Source organism: Miniopterus schreibersii (genome assembly GCF_964146895.1).
Source record: "Miniopterus schreibersii genome assembly, chromosome: 16".
Taxonomy (NCBI): Eukaryota; Metazoa; Chordata; class Mammalia; order Chiroptera; family Miniopteridae; genus Miniopterus; species Miniopterus schreibersii.
In genome coordinates, this window is record NC_138116.1 from 9849826 (window position 1) to 9869603 (window position 19778).

Genomic DNA, 19778 nt, shown 5'->3' on the forward strand with positions numbered 1-19778 from the left:
TGGGCTGCTTCCAAATCTTAGCTAGTGTGAATTGCGCTGCTATGAACATAGGGGTGCATAAGCTCTTTGCGACTGGTGTTTGGGGTTCCTTATGGTGTATTCCTAGAAGTGGGATCACTGGGTCAAATGGCAGGTCAATTTTTAATCTTTTGAGGAAACTCCATACTGCTTTCCATAGTGGCTGCACCAGTCTGCATTCCCACCAGTGGTATACTAGGGTGCCCTTTTCTCCACATGCTCATCAGCACTTATTGTTTGATGATTTATTGATGACAGCCATTCTGACAGGTGTGAGGTGATGTGTAGTTTTAATTTGCATCTCTCTGATTAGTAACATAGAGCATCTTTTCACATGTCTATTGGCCATCAGTATGTCCTCTTTGGAGAAGTGTCCTGGTATTTTGACCATTTTTTAATTGGACTGTTTGTTTTTTTGGTGTTGAGTTTCATAAATTCTTTATAAATTTTGGGTATTAGCCCATTATCAGATGTATCTGTGAATATGTTCTTCAATTTTAGATATTTCTTGTTTCTTGAGATATGCCTGTAATACTATCAATTTCCTTCTTAGGACTGCTTTTGCTGTTTCCCACAGACCTGGGGTGGTTGTGTTCTCATTCTCATTTGTTTCAAGCTATCTTTTGATTCGTTCCTTGACCTCATTGCTAACTCATTCATTGTTTAGTAACATGTTATTTAGCCTCCACGTGGGTCTTTGTGTGTTTTTTAGTTTTTTCTTATGATTGATTTCTAGTTTCATACCATTATGGTAAGAGAAGATGTTTGATATAATTTCAATCTTTTTAAATTTATTGAGACTTGTTTTGTGTCCTAACATGTGGTTTATCCTAGAAAATGTCTCACGGGCACTTGAAAAGAATTCTGCTGCTTTGGGGTGAAATGTTAAGATAGCAATGAAATCTATTTGATTTAGTGTGTCATTTAAGGCCACCATTTCTTTGTTGATTTTCTGTGTGGAAGATGTATCCATTGATGTCAATGGGGTGTTAAAATCCCCTACTCTGACTGTATTACTGTCAATCTCTCCCTTTATGTCCATCAAGATTTGCTTCACATATTTAGGTGCTCCTAAGTTGGGTGCATAAATGTTTATAAGGGTTATATCCTCTGGATGGATTGCTCCCTTCACCATTATGTAGTGTCCTTCTTTGTCTCTTTTGTTTTAAAGTCTATTTTGTCAGATATAAGTATTGATACCCCAGCTTTTCCCCCCTTTCCATTTGCATGAAATATAAGCAACCTATCTTTGATAGTATGCTGTTTAGCTCAGAAGAAAGTCACCAAATGAACATGACCTCCTAGTTCTTAGCAATCTTCCTAAGACTTGAACTCCTGATGATCAATTTAGCCACTTTATTCTGTGGTTCCAAGATAGTTTTATGTGTATGATATTCCAAGAAGGCGATCATTCAGCTTTATTATTAACACTTTACCTTTGTTTAATGCTGTACAGTTTAAAAAATGTTTAATATGTTATTTCATTTGCTCCTTTATCAACCAAGTCTGAGATATTATTTCCGTCATTTAAGAAACGTGAAAATGGAAATATGAAAGCTATGAAGTAATTTCTACTAAACCATACAGTTCCCTCATATATTTATTTACTAATTATATTGCATATTATTTTATACCTTTTATTTATATGGCGTTTTACAGCAGAGTGTTTCCATATTTATGATTTAACTTGATCCTCACAACAATCCTGTCAGGTGTTATTATGTCATATTACACTGGAACAGTATGGTATAGCTGTTAAGAACATAGGTTCTTAACAGACTGCCTGGATTTAAATATTATTAAACCAATTTCTGCAGTGTGTTTCCATTTTTTTAATATCTAAAAATTGGAATATAAATGGACTCTACTACATTGGACTGTAAGGAAGCTTAAACATATACAGGTCAATTTTACTTGGTGGCTCCTTTACCCATTCATTTAATAAATGAATCAAAATCTTACAGTGATTTTTTTAAAGCTAAGAATGAAACTAAAAGATGTTTTATGAACAGAATAGATACAGTGATTGTGGAAAATTAAGTTATATCTTCAGGCCTCAAAAGGCATTCAGCAATTGGGATTATTCTTCTACACACACACCCCCACAACATTTTTTCTTTCCTGGTATAATAGGTTGATTCATCCCATGTTTCACAGAATTGGTGACAAGCAGTTTACCTGATTTTCATCCTGTACGTCCATGTTGTATTGGTCACCTGGCTGAACTTCAGTGACTTTCTCTCCAAGGAGGAAACCCAGACGAGTCATGAGTGTGTTTGCTGCCTCATCTACAGACGGTGGGGGACCAAGCTCCTGTTCAGCATCACCTAAAATAGGAAGACATCGAAACATGAATCTTTCAAAATAAAATGGCCTATTTCTACAACTATTATTACATTTAGCTTGGTGATTTCCTTTGTTTTCACATTCTAAATCCAAAGTAACAGGGTCCCTGTCTAGAACCTGATTTTCGCACATTTACATATTATAATTGATATACTCTACTCAGATTATCCTCTCTACTTATTTACCTGAAATCAGTTTGAGAGAATGTTTTTGTAACTTACTGAATAAAAAAAGTTTCCCACTTCTTTGGCAGTTAGCCGTCCAATACAGTCCTCATCTTGGGCTCTAGTTCCTGCCCACAATCACCACCTTTATTCGGGTTCTATTTTTTTCCTTAAAGTTTGTGTAAATATTCTTCTTTTATTTTGAAATCAGTTCAAACTTACAAAAAAGTTTCAAGAACACCACAAATAATATTTTTCCCTTAACCACTTGAAAGCACTGACATAATGTCCCATTATCCCCAGATAGTATGTATTTCCCATAAACAAGAACATCCTCTTACATAACCATAGTACCAGTACAGAAATCAGGAAACTAACATTTTACATTATTATGATTCCATGCACAGATCCCATTTAAATTTTCGCATTTGTCCCGGTAATGTCATTTCTAGCAAAAGGATCCAACAATTCAGGATTATGCAATGCATTTAGTTCTCAGTTCTCTTTTCTTTTGATCTGGAACAAGTTTTTCAGTAACTTTTCTTAACTTTCATGACCTTGACACTTTTGAAGATTATAGGCCAGTTGCTTTGCACAATGCTCCTCAATTTGAATTTATCTCATGTTACCTCATCATTTGATTCAGGTTATGCATTTTTGGTAAGAATATCACAAAAGTATTGTTGTGTTAACTCTGATCACTTACTTGGTTATTTAGGTAATGTTGGTCAGATTTCTCTCCTCTGAAATTACTTTTTCTCTTTGTAGCAAGTAAGTATTTTGCAAAGAGATACTTTGAGACTATGTAAATATTCCCTTCTTCAACAAACTTTTAAATTAAAAAACATTTTTGTGTCAAAATATATATTATAAAATTTTCCATTTTAGCTATTTTTAAGTGTAAAATTCAGTGGCATTATGTACATTTGCAACGGCGTGCAACCATCACCACTGTCCATTTCCAAAACTTTCTAATCTTCCCTGAAACTCTATCCATTAAATAATAACTCCCCATTTCCCCCCTTTACTAGCCCCTAGTATCTTCTATTCTACTTTCTGTCTCTGTGAATTTTCCTATTCTAGGTATCTCATATAAGTGGAATCATACAATATTAGTCATTTTATGTCTAGCTCATTTCACTTTTACATACTGTTTTCAAGGTTTATTCATATTTTAGAATGTATAAGAATTTCACTTTTTATATTTCACTCCTTTTTATGACTGAATAATATTCCACTGTGTGTATATAACACATTTAGTTGGACACTTGGGTTGTTTCAACCTATCAGATCTTATGAATAATAATAGTATAGACATTGTTGTACAAGTATCAGTCTGAATCTTTCAACAAACTTTTGCCAACTACTTTTAGCATCTATTAATTTTCTTGGTTGAATGAATTATCACCATGCTTGCCAAAAAGTGATTTTTCTAAACTGATTACCCTTTCTATGGTGCAGTTTCTCTCTTTCTTTCTTCCATCCATCCATCCATCCATCCATCCATCCATCCATCCATCCATCCATCCGAATGCAAAGATTCCTATCCCATTCAATGAGTTAAAATCTGTTACTATCATTATCTACTTTGTTGCTCAGGTTGTCCCAGATTTGGCCAGGGTAGGCCCTTTCAAGTCGGCTCCTGTAAACTTTTGGTATATATCTGTCATTTTCTGAGCACTTCTTTGCTTTCTGGCACAAGATATTCCCGGTTTATCACTGCCTGAAATGAGTCCTTTTCTCAAGAAGTCCTGGTTCTTTTTAGTGGAGAAAGGTATTTAGAACATCAGGCATGCTCATTGCTATTAGGATGTCATTGTCCTTCAGGTCCATTCAGTGGACTAAGTCAGTATATTCATATACACACATAAATATATGTACACATACATAAACATACACGTTTATACTCATTTTTATTTGTAAATCCATATACAGCCCCCCCCCCCCAATTCACAGTGATGCTCTAATTCCAATTCAATATCATAGAGTTAATTATAGTTTTTCTCCTTTCCGAAGTAACTCAGTTCCACAACAGTGACAAATCTGGCTCTCATTATCCTCAGTTACTTAATCTATTCCCACTACATGTAACAAATTTCACTGCTGCACACTGCCACCATGCTCACAGATGCTCTACTCATCCTGGCTGGGTTCCTACCCCATGCCAGATAGACAATGAGTTACCACTTCTCCCACAGTCAGATCAGTTTTTCAAAATTGATACATAATTAACATACCATAAACTATCGCCTTTACGTGTACAATTCAGTGTCTTTTAGTATATTCGTAAGGTTATGCAACCACTACCACTCTCTAATTAGAGAATATTTTCATCACTCCAAAAAGAAACCCCTTTCAGGTTCATTTTTTCTCTGAAAGTAGGACCCTTAAAATTCCTGATCTCTGGCATTCATTTTAATCCTCTGCTTCCAGACTGTTACATTCTTTCCATACAATTAGTTTTTTTATGTTTTTTTTTATATTTAGGCTACTTTTCAGTGGTTACCAACTATAGGAATCATTATTTTTCAAACCTTTTCACTGAGGGATGCTGAACAAAGTCAGTATAAGGTTTTTCCTTGGACTCACCATCAAGATAAATTTATTTCCAAGCAGAGAATTTATAGAAACCACATAAAAAGAAACCAGGGAACTCAAGATGGTCTATTTTAAATGTGATGCAGAAATGATTTACCTAAACTAAATACCTGTTTGCATTAACTTGATTCATTGTCAACATTTTTTCAGGTTTTATTTTATAATCAGATGCATTTAGTCTAACTTTATAACAATTCACAGCACAGATGCTATAGGACATTACAAAAAAAAATTTTTTTAGTCAGCTATGTCCTTTCAGCTTAGCAAGCATTAGATATAGTGTCATTGCTTGATGTCAAAATAAAATAGCTTCTTAATTTTTAGGATATTTAGTATTACACATGAAACCATTCCAAACGGCAAGAAATTGAGATTTACATTGTTATTATTCAGTTTAACATTTATCTTAACTTCTCTACTAAAGTCACAAGGTGGGGGTCAGAGGAAGGGACTATATGTATATTTTTGTATACTATTACTTAACGCAAGTGTTCCATCTGTGGAAAATCTATATAGAATTTTCATTGACTTTATGTCAAAGTAGAAAAACAGGTTCTATTTTCCCTTCCCTACTTCCTCTTCAAGAGGCAACAAAAATAGATTTTTCTGCCACAGACCAGAAATAAGAGAATTGGTAGGGCTATTTTTATAGTACAAATATTTAGATTTATATAGATTTTTCTCCCAAGAATGATTAAAGCTTCTTGTTTCTTGATAAAATAAAAAAGTTACTCAAATTCAAATTCATGAATTACCCTTTTCCCTTTCTATAGATTAAACTAGTTAAGCTTTTCCAAATTCTTCTTGGCATAGATTCCTGACTTCTGGATATTCTGGGGTTCCATTTCACTTTTTTCTGGAAAGTTATTGTGATAATTACCAAATACTTTCTATTTACATGTTAACACTAGGTACTATGAGAATAAAACATGGTGGAGATATAGTCCTTGACTTCGAAAAGTTTATAATCTATGAGGAAAATAAGAAATACTGTATGATTCATTTATTTAACATATAGTGCTTATTATGTACAAGTCACTAAACACTTCACAAATATTAACTTACTCTTCATAACAACTTTATAAAGTAGGCGTTATTACCTCATTTTACAAATGAGAAAACTGAGGCACAGAGAAATTAAGTTACCTACTCAAAGTCACACAACCAATAAGTGATTGTAACCCAGGCTCCCCTACTCCAGAATGCATGCTCCCAACTAGTATGTTATACTGCCTTCCTCAATGGCAAGTAGTATTACAATTAGTGAGAATGTTTATGTAAGACACTAACCACAAAAGACTGGTAAAGGGAAGTTTATTAGTACGAAAAACTTCTGTTCATCAAAGCCACTATTAAGATGGTTAAAAAGCAAGCCACAGAGTGGGAAAATATATCTTTAATTCATATATCTGAGGAAGGACTTGTATCTAGAATGTATAAAAGAACCTATACAAATCAATAAGAAAAATAAAGACAATCCAATTTAAAAATGAACAAAAGTATACAGGAATTTATAAGAGGATATCCAAGTGACCAATAAGCATATGAAAAGCTGTTCAACACTATTGGGAAGTGATCATCAAAACCACAGAGATACCACTACATACATGCAGTGCAAAGCAGGACACAAAACAAACAAACGGAAAAAAACCCACCTGACAATATGGGGTAAAAGAGCACTTAAATACTGCTATGCTGCTGGGAGTGTAAATTGGTAAGCATAGAATTTGGAAAATATTTTAAGCTGAACATACTGAAAACCTTATGACCCAGCATATCTACTACCAGGTATACAAAAAAAGAAGAGGTACACATAGGTGTATCAAAATACATGTAACAAACATTTGTAGAATTACTCATAGTTGCCAAAATTACAGACATACAATGAAATATGACAGCAATAAAAGAGAATCTCACAAAATGCCACTGAACAAAAGAGCGACTCAAGAGGATACATATGAAATTATTTCATTTATGTAAAGTCTGAAAACTGGTAAAGGAAATAATTGATCATCGCAATCAGAATAGTGGCTATGCTTGCAGGGAGTGGGTAATAATGCAGAGGTAGCATGAGAAAGCTGACGTGCTGGTAATGTTCTGTATCTTGATTTAGGCAGTGATTATACGCTTCTGTTCACTTCATAAAATTTTATAGCTGCATAATTATGATTTGTGTACCTTTCTGTACTTATATTCTAATTTTTTAAAATTACAGAAAATGTATTAAGGACAAAGGACATTGGGTTTGAAAATGAAACAATATTCATCAATTTTTTTCCTCTAAGAAAGAAGTCTAGAATTATGAAAAAAGAAATAATGTTATATGTATTTTAAAAATTAGAATAAAATAAGAAATTACTTGACCACTCCCCTTATACTAGTTAACAACTTCAAGTGGAGCAAAGACACAAAGATAGGGAGAAGCCAATGTGTACAATAAATATTTTATAAATTAGAGGAAGTGCTAGAGAAAAGATAAAGAAATAATTAAACTTGTCTTGGAAAAGTGGAGGGAAGAAAAGGAGGGAAGAGGGTTCTTGGAGGAGGCCATACTAAAAATTCTTGTAATGGAGGAGTATGAGTTTTTAACAGAAGTTGGGGGAAGAGAGCAGAGGAAACAATTTTCAGATTCAAATTCGGTATGACATACTACTTCAACACAAATACAAAACTCTAAGATCAAAACCAATTAAATGTAATAGACTATTCAATGTTTTAAAAGAGTGTTTTATTTCTGGAGTAATATTGATAGTAGTATTAGTAATAATGACAACAATAACACTTATTGAGATATTACTGTCTGGCACTTTTCCTAAGCGCTTTATGTGTATGAAATCATTTAATCTTCACATCATTTCTTATCTTACAGATAGTAAAAGAGAGGCACACAAAGATTAAGTTCTTGCCCATGGTTCTAGAGTTAGGTAAGAAGCGGAGTCAATATTAGTCCAGGCTGGCTGGCTCCTGGATTGACCACTTCATTATTTTGCCTGAGAATAATGTGATTATTGAGTACAAATTGTTTATATGGTTATTTTATTTATTGTAATCTTTAACAGTGTCCAGCAGAATTATCTGATGATAGATAATATAGGAAAGCACTCATTCAATAAATATTTACTGAGTACCTTCTGTATCCAGCACTATGTTAGGTGTTACATATACATTTATGAACAGTGGGCGTAGTCTCTATCCTTAGGAGCTTATAGTCTCATGGAGGAAATTAGAAAAAATAATAATTTAATTAAATCCTAGTAAATTAAACTCTGTGAGAACTGTGCAGGCAGGATACAGAATGCTGAAAGAAAAAAAAAAAAAGCAAGTGCTAAATATTTCAGAACACTTTTGGTCTTTTTTTTTCTTTTTTAAATTTAAATAAAATGTATTAGAGTAACACTGGTTAATAAGTTTCAAGTGTGCCTTTATTTTTCTTGATGACACCAATTCCCCTTTCAGAGATGGTTTATGCTTTACAACATTTGCAAAAACTACCTTCTACTTAAAGCAGCCAAACTGTGGAGGGATTAAACAGTGATTACTGTGCCAAGACATAAAAACAGACACATAGATCAATGGAACAGAATAGAGAGCCCAGAAATAAACCTACACATATATGGTCAATTAACTTATGACAGAGGAGGCAAAAATGTCATCTCTTCAATAGATAAGACTACTATCTTACACCAGGCATAAAAATTAACTCAAAATAAACACTTGAATGTAACCATAAAACTAAAAGGAACCATAGACGGTAAGCTCCCTGACATCAGTCTTGATGAAGATTTTTTTTTTGGATCTGACTCCAAAGGCAAGGGCAACAAAAGCAAAAATAAGTAAGTGGGACTATATCAAATTAATTAGCTTCTGCACAACGAAGGAAACCATTGCAAAATGAAATGGCAAGTTACAGAATAGGAGAAGATATTTGCAAATCATATACGAATAAGGGGTTGATATCCAAAATATACAAAGAACTCATACAACTCTATAACAACAAAAAATAAACAATCCAATTAAAAATAGGCAGAAAATCTGAACAGGCATTTTTTCCGAAGATATACAGATGTTCAACAACATGGATGAAACTTGAGGGTATTATACTAAATGAAATAACCCAGACAGAGAAAGACAAATACCGTAGGATTTCACTTATATATGGAATCTAAAACAATCAATCAAAACAAAACAAATATATACAGAGAAAGGAGGGGAAGAGGGTTGGTGAAAATGGTTGTGAAGGGGGGTCAAGAGATATAAACTTTAATTTATAAAAAAAATAATTCACAGGAATATAACATATAGCATAGGGACTATAGTCAATAATAATGTATTGCATATTTAAAAGTTGTTAAGAGAGTGAATCTTAAAAGTTTTCATCACAGGAAAAACATTTTGTAACTTGTATGGTGACAGATGAGAACTAGACTTATTGTGGTGATCTTTTGCAGTGTATACAGATATCAAATCATTATGTTGTACACCTGAAAATAATATAATGTTATATGTCAATTATACTTCAATTTAAAAAAACTGTGCCAAGAAATGAATGTCTAATAGCTAAGGTATCCAAATCTCTAATCTGTACTCCATACATGGCAGGCTTCATAGTCTAGTTTCATAGACTCTCCTAATTCTCAGCATTTTCACATCAGACTGTTTATATTTTCCTTTAGGATCTGTTAATTATAAACTGCTTGTTCTCATCTATATCAAATTACTCAGAAATTTGTAGCACATTTAATCAAATAAAGAAATCCATGCTTTCTGTCCAACAGTTACAAAATCTATGATTAGCTTGGCTCAACTGCCAAAGCAAACCTGTTTATATATTCATTTCTTAGTTCTTTTTTATTTTTTATTTTAAATATATCTTTATTGATTTCAGAGAGAAAAAGGGAGAGGGAGAGAGAGAGATAGAAACATCAATGGTGAAAGAGTCACTGATTGGCTGCAGCCCGCAACCCGGACATGTGCCCTGACCGGGAATCGAACCCCGATGTCCTGGATCCTAGGTCGATGCTCAACCGCTGAGCCAGGCCTGGCTGGGTTCATTACTTAGTTCTTAAATGATTACCTAAACTTTTCCTTTCCTGATGAATGTTGGAAAATGGGTGACTGCTAAAAGCAGAAGATGTTATTTGTCACGCCAAGTGCTGAAGCCAGGGGCTCTTCCACATCCTCCCCAAACTAAGCTCCTGACTGTGAGAATCACTGCCTACCAGTGATCAAGAATCAAAGCAACCACCACTAGCTCAACTCTATTCACAGAGTGGCTGACTTTAAAGCATTCCCCCTACTTCTTAGTTCCCCTGGGTATACTTGAAGAAGAAGGGGTAGAAACAGATGAAACAATTGTTGAAACTGGGGCATGGGTACATGGCAAGTTGTTTGGATATGTTTAAAACTTTACACAATAAAAATTGTTTCCTGGCTTAGCCATGTGACTTGACTTGGACCCTGGACGGTTATGAGCAGAGACTTGAAATGTGCCAGTGCACTTGGGCTTATGTTCTGGTGCTCTGGTCATTCACCAAGAGAAGAGCTTCTCTCTACTTGATGCTCCTTCAGCCTTAGCCCCAGAATGAACACACACAGATCTGAGCCCAACTTGAACGCTAGAGCTGTTAAGCCAACATGCGGACTGAAACAGAGCTATTCCAACCAACACTTACAAATCCATGGGTAAGAAAACAAATTGCTTATTTTTGGTTGTAATGCGTTTTAGGGTGATTTGTTAACAAAGTATTATTGTGAGCATTTAATTTTTAGATATTTGTGATTCAAATACAACCACAACTTAAGTAGCAGACTACAATGAAATCCTGGTGGGTTTTCCTACCATGTATTTTCTGATCAATATAATCACTCTCTTACACCTTCATACTCACTTCTAGCTGTCATCTTATTTCAGATTCTCTTCTATTTCTTACTCATCTACTGATCTTCTCTTTTTAAAAACATAATTTACATAAATCATATTCTTATAAAGCGTACAACTGAGTGAATTTTGACAGATGTACACATCTGTGAAAATTGCCTTCAAAATCAAGACACAGAACATTTCTACCATCTCCCTAAGTTTCCTTATGTTCCTTTAAAGTCACACCAAACCCTCTAAGTCTCTAGCCACTGGCAACTAGTGATCTGTTACCTTACAACATGTTTTAGTTTCTTCCTTGCTTTCTGAATATCTAAACTGAGGTTTAATTTCGTTCAATTCCAATTTAGCAAAGAATTAATGCTTGCAGAAAATATATGTAAATAATAACATGGATAAGATTCTTCATTGTGATTCAGCAATGGCATTTCAACAAACAGCAATTACCTTGCTTCTTGACAATAGTAAGAGCTAGGTTAGATTAAGGATGTCACATGGGCAATCAGGAAGGAAAAGATAGTCTCCCTAAAAATCATTCTGATTTATAAATCTGGAAAAGAAAAAGACTCTGACAGGGTTTCTCTTTCAAAACTCAATGCATGAATTGGGAATCAGTGCTTTTATTTTACTTTATTACACTAAAATTTGTGTGAACAAATGCAAAGCACAATATTTCATTGCCCAAGAAGTATGACAATACCTCAAAACATGAAAGTGAGTCTTTTAACAGTGTGCTATAGTGCCATTTGAAGAGCTGTTTTGTTCCTTTTAGAAAAAGAAAAGCTGGTTCCTAATACATAACTACTGTGATTGACGAAAAAAATTAATATTCATCTACAACACTGGATTAAGCCCAGGGTTCTGCACCCTGAAAGTGAAATCCCCAAGTCTTTCACTATTCAAAACTGATTCATAAAATCAAATGTCTAGGATTAGGTTTGGCCCAAGTTTTTGCCTATTGTCTTTTTTAAAAAAACAACAACCATACAACCCAGCGGGGCGTTGCTCAGCAGTTGAGCCTAGACCTGGGATCCAGGCGATTGGTGTTCGATTCCCGGTCAGGGCACATGCCCGGGTTGCGAGCTCGATCCCCAGTCGGGGGCGTGCAGGAGACGGCCGATCAATGACTCTCTCATCATTGATGTTTCTGTCTCTCTCCCCCTCTCCTTTCCTCTCTCTGAAATCAATGAAGATATATTTTTTAAAAAATAAAAAAAAAATTAAAAACACACAAACATGTCTTATCTGGGTTCAGAGGTATATTATCCTGACATTTCAGATGACAGCTACTGATATCTTCCCTAGAACTAGAAATAATTTGATTCTGCTGACCCCTAATGCTGTAAGTATGTAGTGGTTGCATTCACTGTGGTTTAACTTCTATTTTAACGAGCAGGAATAAACAAAAGACCTAAAACCAAGTCTTCTAAGGTCCTTTACCAAAGCTCTGATCTGTATACTCAACTAGAGCTGTGAACATTTCTGACACAGCTCTATAGACTCACTGTAGAGTGAGTGTAAAGGATGTTGCTAGGCAACTCATCTAAGTTTGGAAGAATCTAAGCATTGATAATGACTCTGTCTCAGTTTGGCTCCCACACAAGAAGGGTTTTAGTGAACTCCCACATGTGTTTACAGGCCATTCATGAGAAGAGATGTTTCTAAAAGTGTGTGTCCAGGAGTCCAAATCAGGGACCTATACTGTTTCTTTTCTAATTCAAGTTTAATGTTTCTAACATAGCAACTATTTTCTATAACTGTGCAGAAATCCAATAAGGTTTAGGCAAAATAGGCCACATGCAGAGGGCAAGTGATGAGTGAACATTTTTATTCATAGCTTTAACATTCCTGTTTGCACATGGCCAAAGCAAAGTTTCTTCAAGTATCTCAAATCATGAAAATCACCCTGAAAACCGATTATCTACCACAATTATTTTAACTCTTTTGAAAACTATCTTTGAATTTTTTTCACTTATTCTCAATAATATCAATAGTTGAAAGGATGTTCAGTAAAAACTATGTTCTAATAAGAAAAATATGCAATCAGTTGCAAAAGAGGTAACATATGTTTTTATAAATAGTATACATGCAAACTACTGCTCTGCTGGATGGGCCTGATCCAAACCTCCCTCTTTCAAAGCAGACACTTTGCATGCATGCTTACCAGGGCAGTATGCATCCACGTCCAGCTTCTGAGCTGAAGTGAGGGTTGGGGAGCCAAGCTCGGATTCTGGAATTCGTGGGCTCTCAACAAACTTTGCCTTCCTCAAAGGGGCTAAGGACAAAAAAAAGAGACAGAGAGAGGGAGAGGGGAAAAAGGGGGGAGTGGGTAGAAAGGAAGGAAGGAAGAAAGAAAAAGGAAAGAGAAACAGAGGGAAAGAGAAGGGAAAGAGAAACATAGAGGGGTCATGAGTAAGGGGAACAGCAGGCAACAGATGGAAGCACTTAAATGAACGACACACTCTGTCAGACTCAGATCAGGTTACCCTATTTTTTGTGCCAGGAAAAAAAAAAAAAGCATTCTTCATAGAGGAGATGGGTCTTGTTAAAAAGTCACTGCAAACTGGAAAAGCTAAAATCTAATAATCAAAGCAGAAGTTGTAACTGCCTATAATCTTTAGCTATTTCTCTCTCTTTATAAGGCGAAGAGCTTTCTTATTTTGTCTTTCTTTGCCATTAAATACAGGTATTAACTGAGGGAAGTACAGGTCTAAGTTTTAGGATTTTGGTCATAATAATTGTAATCAAAGGTTTTCTTTATCCACAAATAACTATTACAAATCTCAGTTGTGATAAATACCGTAAGTAGGATTAATCTACCTCACTTAACAAGGAAATCAATCACCTGAGTGTTCAGCTATTGACATAAGAAGTCAAAACTGCTAGTGGACTAGGTAAGATATTAACTAGGCCATGCCCGTCTGACAATGGGTGCTAAATAGACAGTATTTAGTTACAAATATGATCGTGTGGTATATGAAACAGTAATATTCCATACCATGGAATCCATTCAAATATAAAATATAATTCACAAACTGAAAGCTTTACTTATTAAAAGCTCATATAACTTTTACTTACTGATTTTTAGGGATAAATGTTAAGACACTATTGATATACATTTAAATAATCAGTTAATATGTTAAAAGTTAAAAATATGAAGATTGCTTTGATACTTTCAAACTGAGTCCTATTAAATAAACTATAATAGGGTGAAAGTATTTAGCAAAGTATCAAAAGTACCAATTGAATTTGAATTTATTTGTACGCATTATATATTAGTGTCATGACATAGGTGTCCAAGACATTGAATGCCTAAGATCACATTACTTTTTCAAAAGTTTCTGCATGTTCTTCAAAATCCTTATCCATTACTGATCCACAAGGGATTCTAAGTTATTCCTAAAAGACCCTGTAAAAAGTAATATAAAACTTTCTCACTATAATGGCCAGAATTCTTCTGTTTTCTTTGGAGGATAAAAATAATAATGTATTAAAAATACTTTTGAAATGTGCCAGTACTCAAAATCTACAGACAACTAATTCACACTTTAAATCCTAGGGTGTGTATGTATATTTTAAGCTTCTGTTAAACACACACACACATACACAAAATAAATAAATAAAGGCAGTTACTATCTCCATGGCAATAAAGGATAAGGATGCTAACAGTATGATTTTCCACCAAAAGTAAGCTTTGAAAATAGCAGAACTCTCACCTCTGCTAAGAGTGTAATACTTGAACCTATTTTTAAAACTCACGATCACAAGTGAAGATCTCAAGTGATATAAATGCATGTCTGCAGGCTACTAACAGCCAATATTAGAATCTCTTTCATCATAATCTCACTAATCAATTCAAAAATAATGAAACAATTTATGTATCCAATATTGTTTAGTATAGGAGAAATTATAATTTAATTCTGAAAGCTCTTAGGTCCTTTATAGAATTATATTAATACACTGTCATGGCAACAGAGTAACTATTTTACCTGAATTCTGACACACCTGCTCAAGGGACTCTATATCTAAAAATATTAATAACAATTTTCATAATGAAATTTGGGGCTAGCAGACAGAACTTAGCAACTTAGGGTAGATATGTAAGAAATAAATTAAAGGATGAAAAGAGAAATTGAGGAAGGTCTGAGTAATGTACAAGAATTGAGATGGAATCAAGGGGAAAATCAGGATCATAAAGATCTGTGAAGCTTAATGCCCTGTAGACTTCTCTATTTTCCCTTCTCAGATAATTCCAACTGAGGTTATCTTTAGCTCATAGCAGACATTTAATTCTTTTTTTCTACCTTCATCTCTCCTTCATCCGTGGGATGCATACATGCCCAATAATGAATCTGAATCATTTTGTAGGGTAGCTTATAATGCTGTTCTGACCCGAGTTATAGAAAACTAGCGTTATCTGTAAGTCAATCAAACATAGGTGGTATAATCTATGACATGACACTGTCCAACAGTCTTAAATACTACTTGGTGGAGAACATAAAAGGCCAACTTGGAAGATGGGACATATTTTTCTTGGAAGCCTTGAATTTTAATATATTTCAGTGTAAAAATAATTGGTATATAAGATGATTCAGGTAGGTAAAAGAATTCTAGGTCTAAACAAAGGAAAAAAGAAAAGAAAAATGAAGTGGTTGAAGTGAAATGGACAGAAAGAATCTAAAAGAAAACCAGGGATTTTATTGTGATGTAAGAGAGGATAGGAAACTACTGTTCTGAGAAGTGATCTGAGCCAATACTAGGTGCATGATTTTTATACTGTAAGAGACTTGAGTTTGGGAACCTGGCAGAAGTTGAGAGAAAGGATACATATTGGTTCAGAGTACAGGCTTAGTCATTTCAAAGATTTAGGTCTTGGTTCTAGTATTTATTAGTAGTGACAAAAGGAGCAAGTTAACTTAAGCCTCACTGAGTCTCTGTTTTCTCCCAAAGTCATAGGATTGTTATGAGGTTTGTAATTCCAAGCACGTAAAGTACTTAGCACGGTACTTGGATATGATGATATAGCTCATCTATGGGTTTATTAAGACATGGAGCAGGGAAGGCTATGCCTGTGCAAAACAAAATAAGCAAATGTTTTGTTTTGTTTTTCAATTTTATTGTTTAAAATATTACAGATGTCCCTTTTTCTTCCCCAATGACCTGTTCCACCCCGTTCCTTTCCCCTCCCCAGTCCCTCTCCCCACCATTGTCCATGTCCTTGGGTTGTGTATATATGCACATAAATTCTTTGGTTACTCTCTCCCCCTCCACCTACCCGCCCTCCTCCATCCCTCTGACATTCATCAGTCTCATCTATGCTTCCATGTCATTGAATCTATTCTGTTCATCAGTTTATTAAGTTCTTTAGATTCCACGTATAAGCGAGATCATGTGATATTTGTCTTTCGCTGCCTGGCTTATTTCACTTAGCATAATATTCTCCAGGTCCATCCATACTGTCCCAAAGGGTATGAGATTCTTCTTCTTTACAGCTGCATAGTATTCCATGGTGTATATGTCCCACAGCTTTTTTATCTACTCATCTACTGATGGGCACTTGGGCTGTTTCCAGATCTTAGCTATTGTAAACTGTGCTGCTATGAACATCGGGGTACATATATCCTTTCTGATGAATGTTTCAGGATTCTTAGGATACATTGCTAGGAGTGGAATCACTGGGTCAAACGGCAGCTCCATTTTTCATTTTTTGAGGAACCTCCATACTGTTTTCCATAGTGGCTGCACCAGTATGCATTCCCACCAGCAGTGTACTAGGGTTCCCCTTTCTCTACACCCTCGCCAGCACGTGCTGTTTGTTGATTTGTTGATGGCAGCCATTCTGGCAGGTGTGAAGTGATACCTCATTGTGGTTTTAATTTGCGTCTCTCTGATGATTAGCGACGTCGAGCATTTTCTCATGTGTTTCTTGGCCATCCATATGTCCTCTTTGGAGAAGTGTCTATTTAAGTCCTTTGCCCATTTCTTAATTGGGTTGTTTGTCTTTCTCTTGCTGAGTGCTATGAGTTCTTCATACACTTTGGAAATTAGCCCCTTATCAGATTCATCCCTTGGCAAATATGTTTTCCCAGACCGTGGGGTTCCTTTGTACTTTGAGGCTGTTTTCTTTTGCTGTGCAGAAGCTTTTTAGTTTGATGTAGTCCCATATGTTTATTTTTTCCTTTGTTTCTCTTTCCCTAGGAGATGTATCAGTGAAAAGTCCACTACGTGGGATGTCTGTGACTTTACTGCCTATGTTTTCTTCCAGGATTTTTATGGTTTCGTGACTTACATTTAAATCTTTTATCCATTTTGAGTATATTTTTGGGTATGGAGAAAGTTGGTGGTCTAGTTTCATTCTTTTGCATGTATCTGTCCAATTTTCCCAGCACCACTTATTGAAGAGACTGTCCTTACTCCACTGGATACTCTTGCCTCCTTTGTCAAATATTAACTGACCATAATGGCGTGGGTCTATTTCTGGGGTCTCTGTTCTGTTCCATTGATCTAAGCAAATGTTTTTGAGACATAGTATGGAGACACAGTATAACATAGCTTAATAGTGAAGGTTAGCTAGCTTAGGAATTAAGGGTCTGGGTTCTGAAACCAGAAAGCCGAACTCATAGTCCCATCTCTTCTACATTTTCCTAGCTGTGGGAACCTTTCCATGTCTAAGTTTCCTTATCAGTTATTTGAGGGTTAATAACAGTACCTACGCCATGACAGATAGCAAAAACAGTGATATTACCAATTGTTTTTAAAATGATTTTTGATACAAATAATAAAAGTGATTATTTTAAAAATTACTTATAATTTTTCCTATGAGGAACACATTAACCCTGTTTTGCAGAGTGTAAAACAGAATCCCAAGAACTTTTACCCAAGATCATAGTATTTTAGTAGTAGATTACAGACTCATATCCAGGTATTTTGATTAATAATATGATATACTGTTTCATTTACAATATAGTTCTTTAAGGTGTAGAACTCATTTTAAAGAGATGATTTTAAATGATCTATAAAAATGGCAGTAAGTAGCACTGAATTACATAGTATGGTTAGACTTTACTAGTACCTACCAATATCCTGGCCTCAACTTCTTTTTAGACAGAGGGGTGACTATAATTGCCCTGTGAGGTTTAGGAAGAACTATGTGACTAGCTTTGGGTTACAAAATAAAAGCAGAGGTGGCATAGCCCCGATAGTCTGTCTCTTCCTTTGGCACAAAAATCACAGGGAGGTCTCATGTTGAGATGATGGAGATGCAAAATTGAAGCTGCCTGTATTGTGGTGTGTTACTGCATGAAGGACAGCTGTCCTGGAGAGTTGCCCAGGCTTGCTGGGTGAACTAGAAATAGACCTTTGTTGTGTTAGGCCACAGAGATTTTTAAGGTTGTTTGTTATGATAGCATAGTCTAGCCTATTTTAACTAATGAAATAGCTACAATGTTATTCCCTTTTCAGTTATCTTTCAATCCTTATGAATGTGTCAAGAAGACAATTTTAATGTGGTACTAACAGTAGCTAGTCCTCCTTTTTCATGAAGAGGGAGAAGAGTTTAGGTTCACAGCCATTTGAAGGTATTTCGCTAGAATTAATGTTCTAGTTAATCTTACAGCTTGTGATACTGATTTTCCAGTTTGACTAGTAATATAATTTCTTTTAAAGTAAATTTATTTAAATAAAAACATAAAATTTAAAGAAAATATTAGGTAAAAATATGGTTATAAGAAAGTATGGCAAAAATCATGAAGATGCTATACCAATGAATGAAATTTGAGAAGCAGTGCTGTGCACCAAACTATATCTCACTATACAGCTGTATGTGCTGTCCATTCTGTGTAGAGTTGTGAGCAAAGCATTTAGGCAACTGCATTTAAATCTGTACCAAGTATGAAGAGATAGAGCTGATAAAATATTTTGACATAATAAGAGCAATCTATTATAATCATAATTGGGATAATGGCTAGGCATTAAAGAGAATCAGGAGATAACAGGTAAAAAGGAGGAAAAAAATGAGTTGAAAAAAAGACTTCCCCTATAAACAGACCTATAGTTATTTGAGCAACCTAATCATTTGATAAGATAATCAGAGCCGTCGCCTCTTAAAATTTTTTGCCATCTTTTCAGGAGAGACAATCCAGTTCTATATACTTATAATAGCCACTGATAGCACAGTCAGAGTTTGAAGTAGGGAAAGAGAAAGCACCGAGTGAATCAGTTGTACATACAGTACACAATCTCTGAAGAATCTACATCCAGGGTTATATCGTGGCATCCTTAGACTGTGGTCCACACTATTATAAGTATCACTAAGATTACAGCAACATATAAGACAAAGGTTCTGCCTTTTGCCAGTCATATTGTGAATAATAAACATCTGGAAAAGGCAAATTAAAACACCATGAGATAACCTCTTCTTCCCACTATGATGGAGTGATCAGTATTGGACTTGCCCTCCCACTAGAAACAACTGTTTTCAGAGACTGGACAACTGACAGCATGGTAATGTGATCCCTGAGAGAAAGGATAGGGGAGAAAACTAGGTGAACCCTGGCTTTTTTGCCTAAAGGTATTCTCCTGATGGTGGGGAACTCAAAGAATGATAGTCGTGTTGAACTGAGGAAACAGAGATCAGAAATTGGGGAAGCCAAGACAACTGGAATTTACAGAGTACTGAAGAATAGAAAGCTAAGCAGAAACAGAACTAAAAATTCTGTGTAGGGGTCCTTTTGAGTCTTTAACTAAATAGTGAGTTGCACATAGGTGGGGTGAGA

General features: G+C 35.1%; 1 protein-coding gene across 11 annotated transcripts in view; it reads right to left on the reverse strand.

Annotated features, from left to right (window-relative positions):
- Positions 1-19778, reverse strand: part of TANC2 (tetratricopeptide repeat, ankyrin repeat and coiled-coil containing 2) — a 203582-nt gene that overhangs the window by 98634 nt on the left and 85170 nt on the right. For 6 of the 11 annotated variants that reach the window (XM_081162728.1, XM_081162726.1, XM_081162725.1 and 3 more), the window contains 2 exons: positions 13169-13279; positions 2197-2345 (listed from right to left, as the gene is read on the reverse strand). In XM_081162728.1, coding sequence (XP_081018854.1) covers positions 2197-2345; positions 13169-13279 — 260 coding nt within the window. The remainder of the gene's footprint in view (positions 1-2196; positions 2346-13168; positions 13280-19778) is intronic. The other 5 variants (XM_081162722.1, XM_081162731.1, XM_081162730.1 and 2 more) reach the window with 1 other exon arrangement.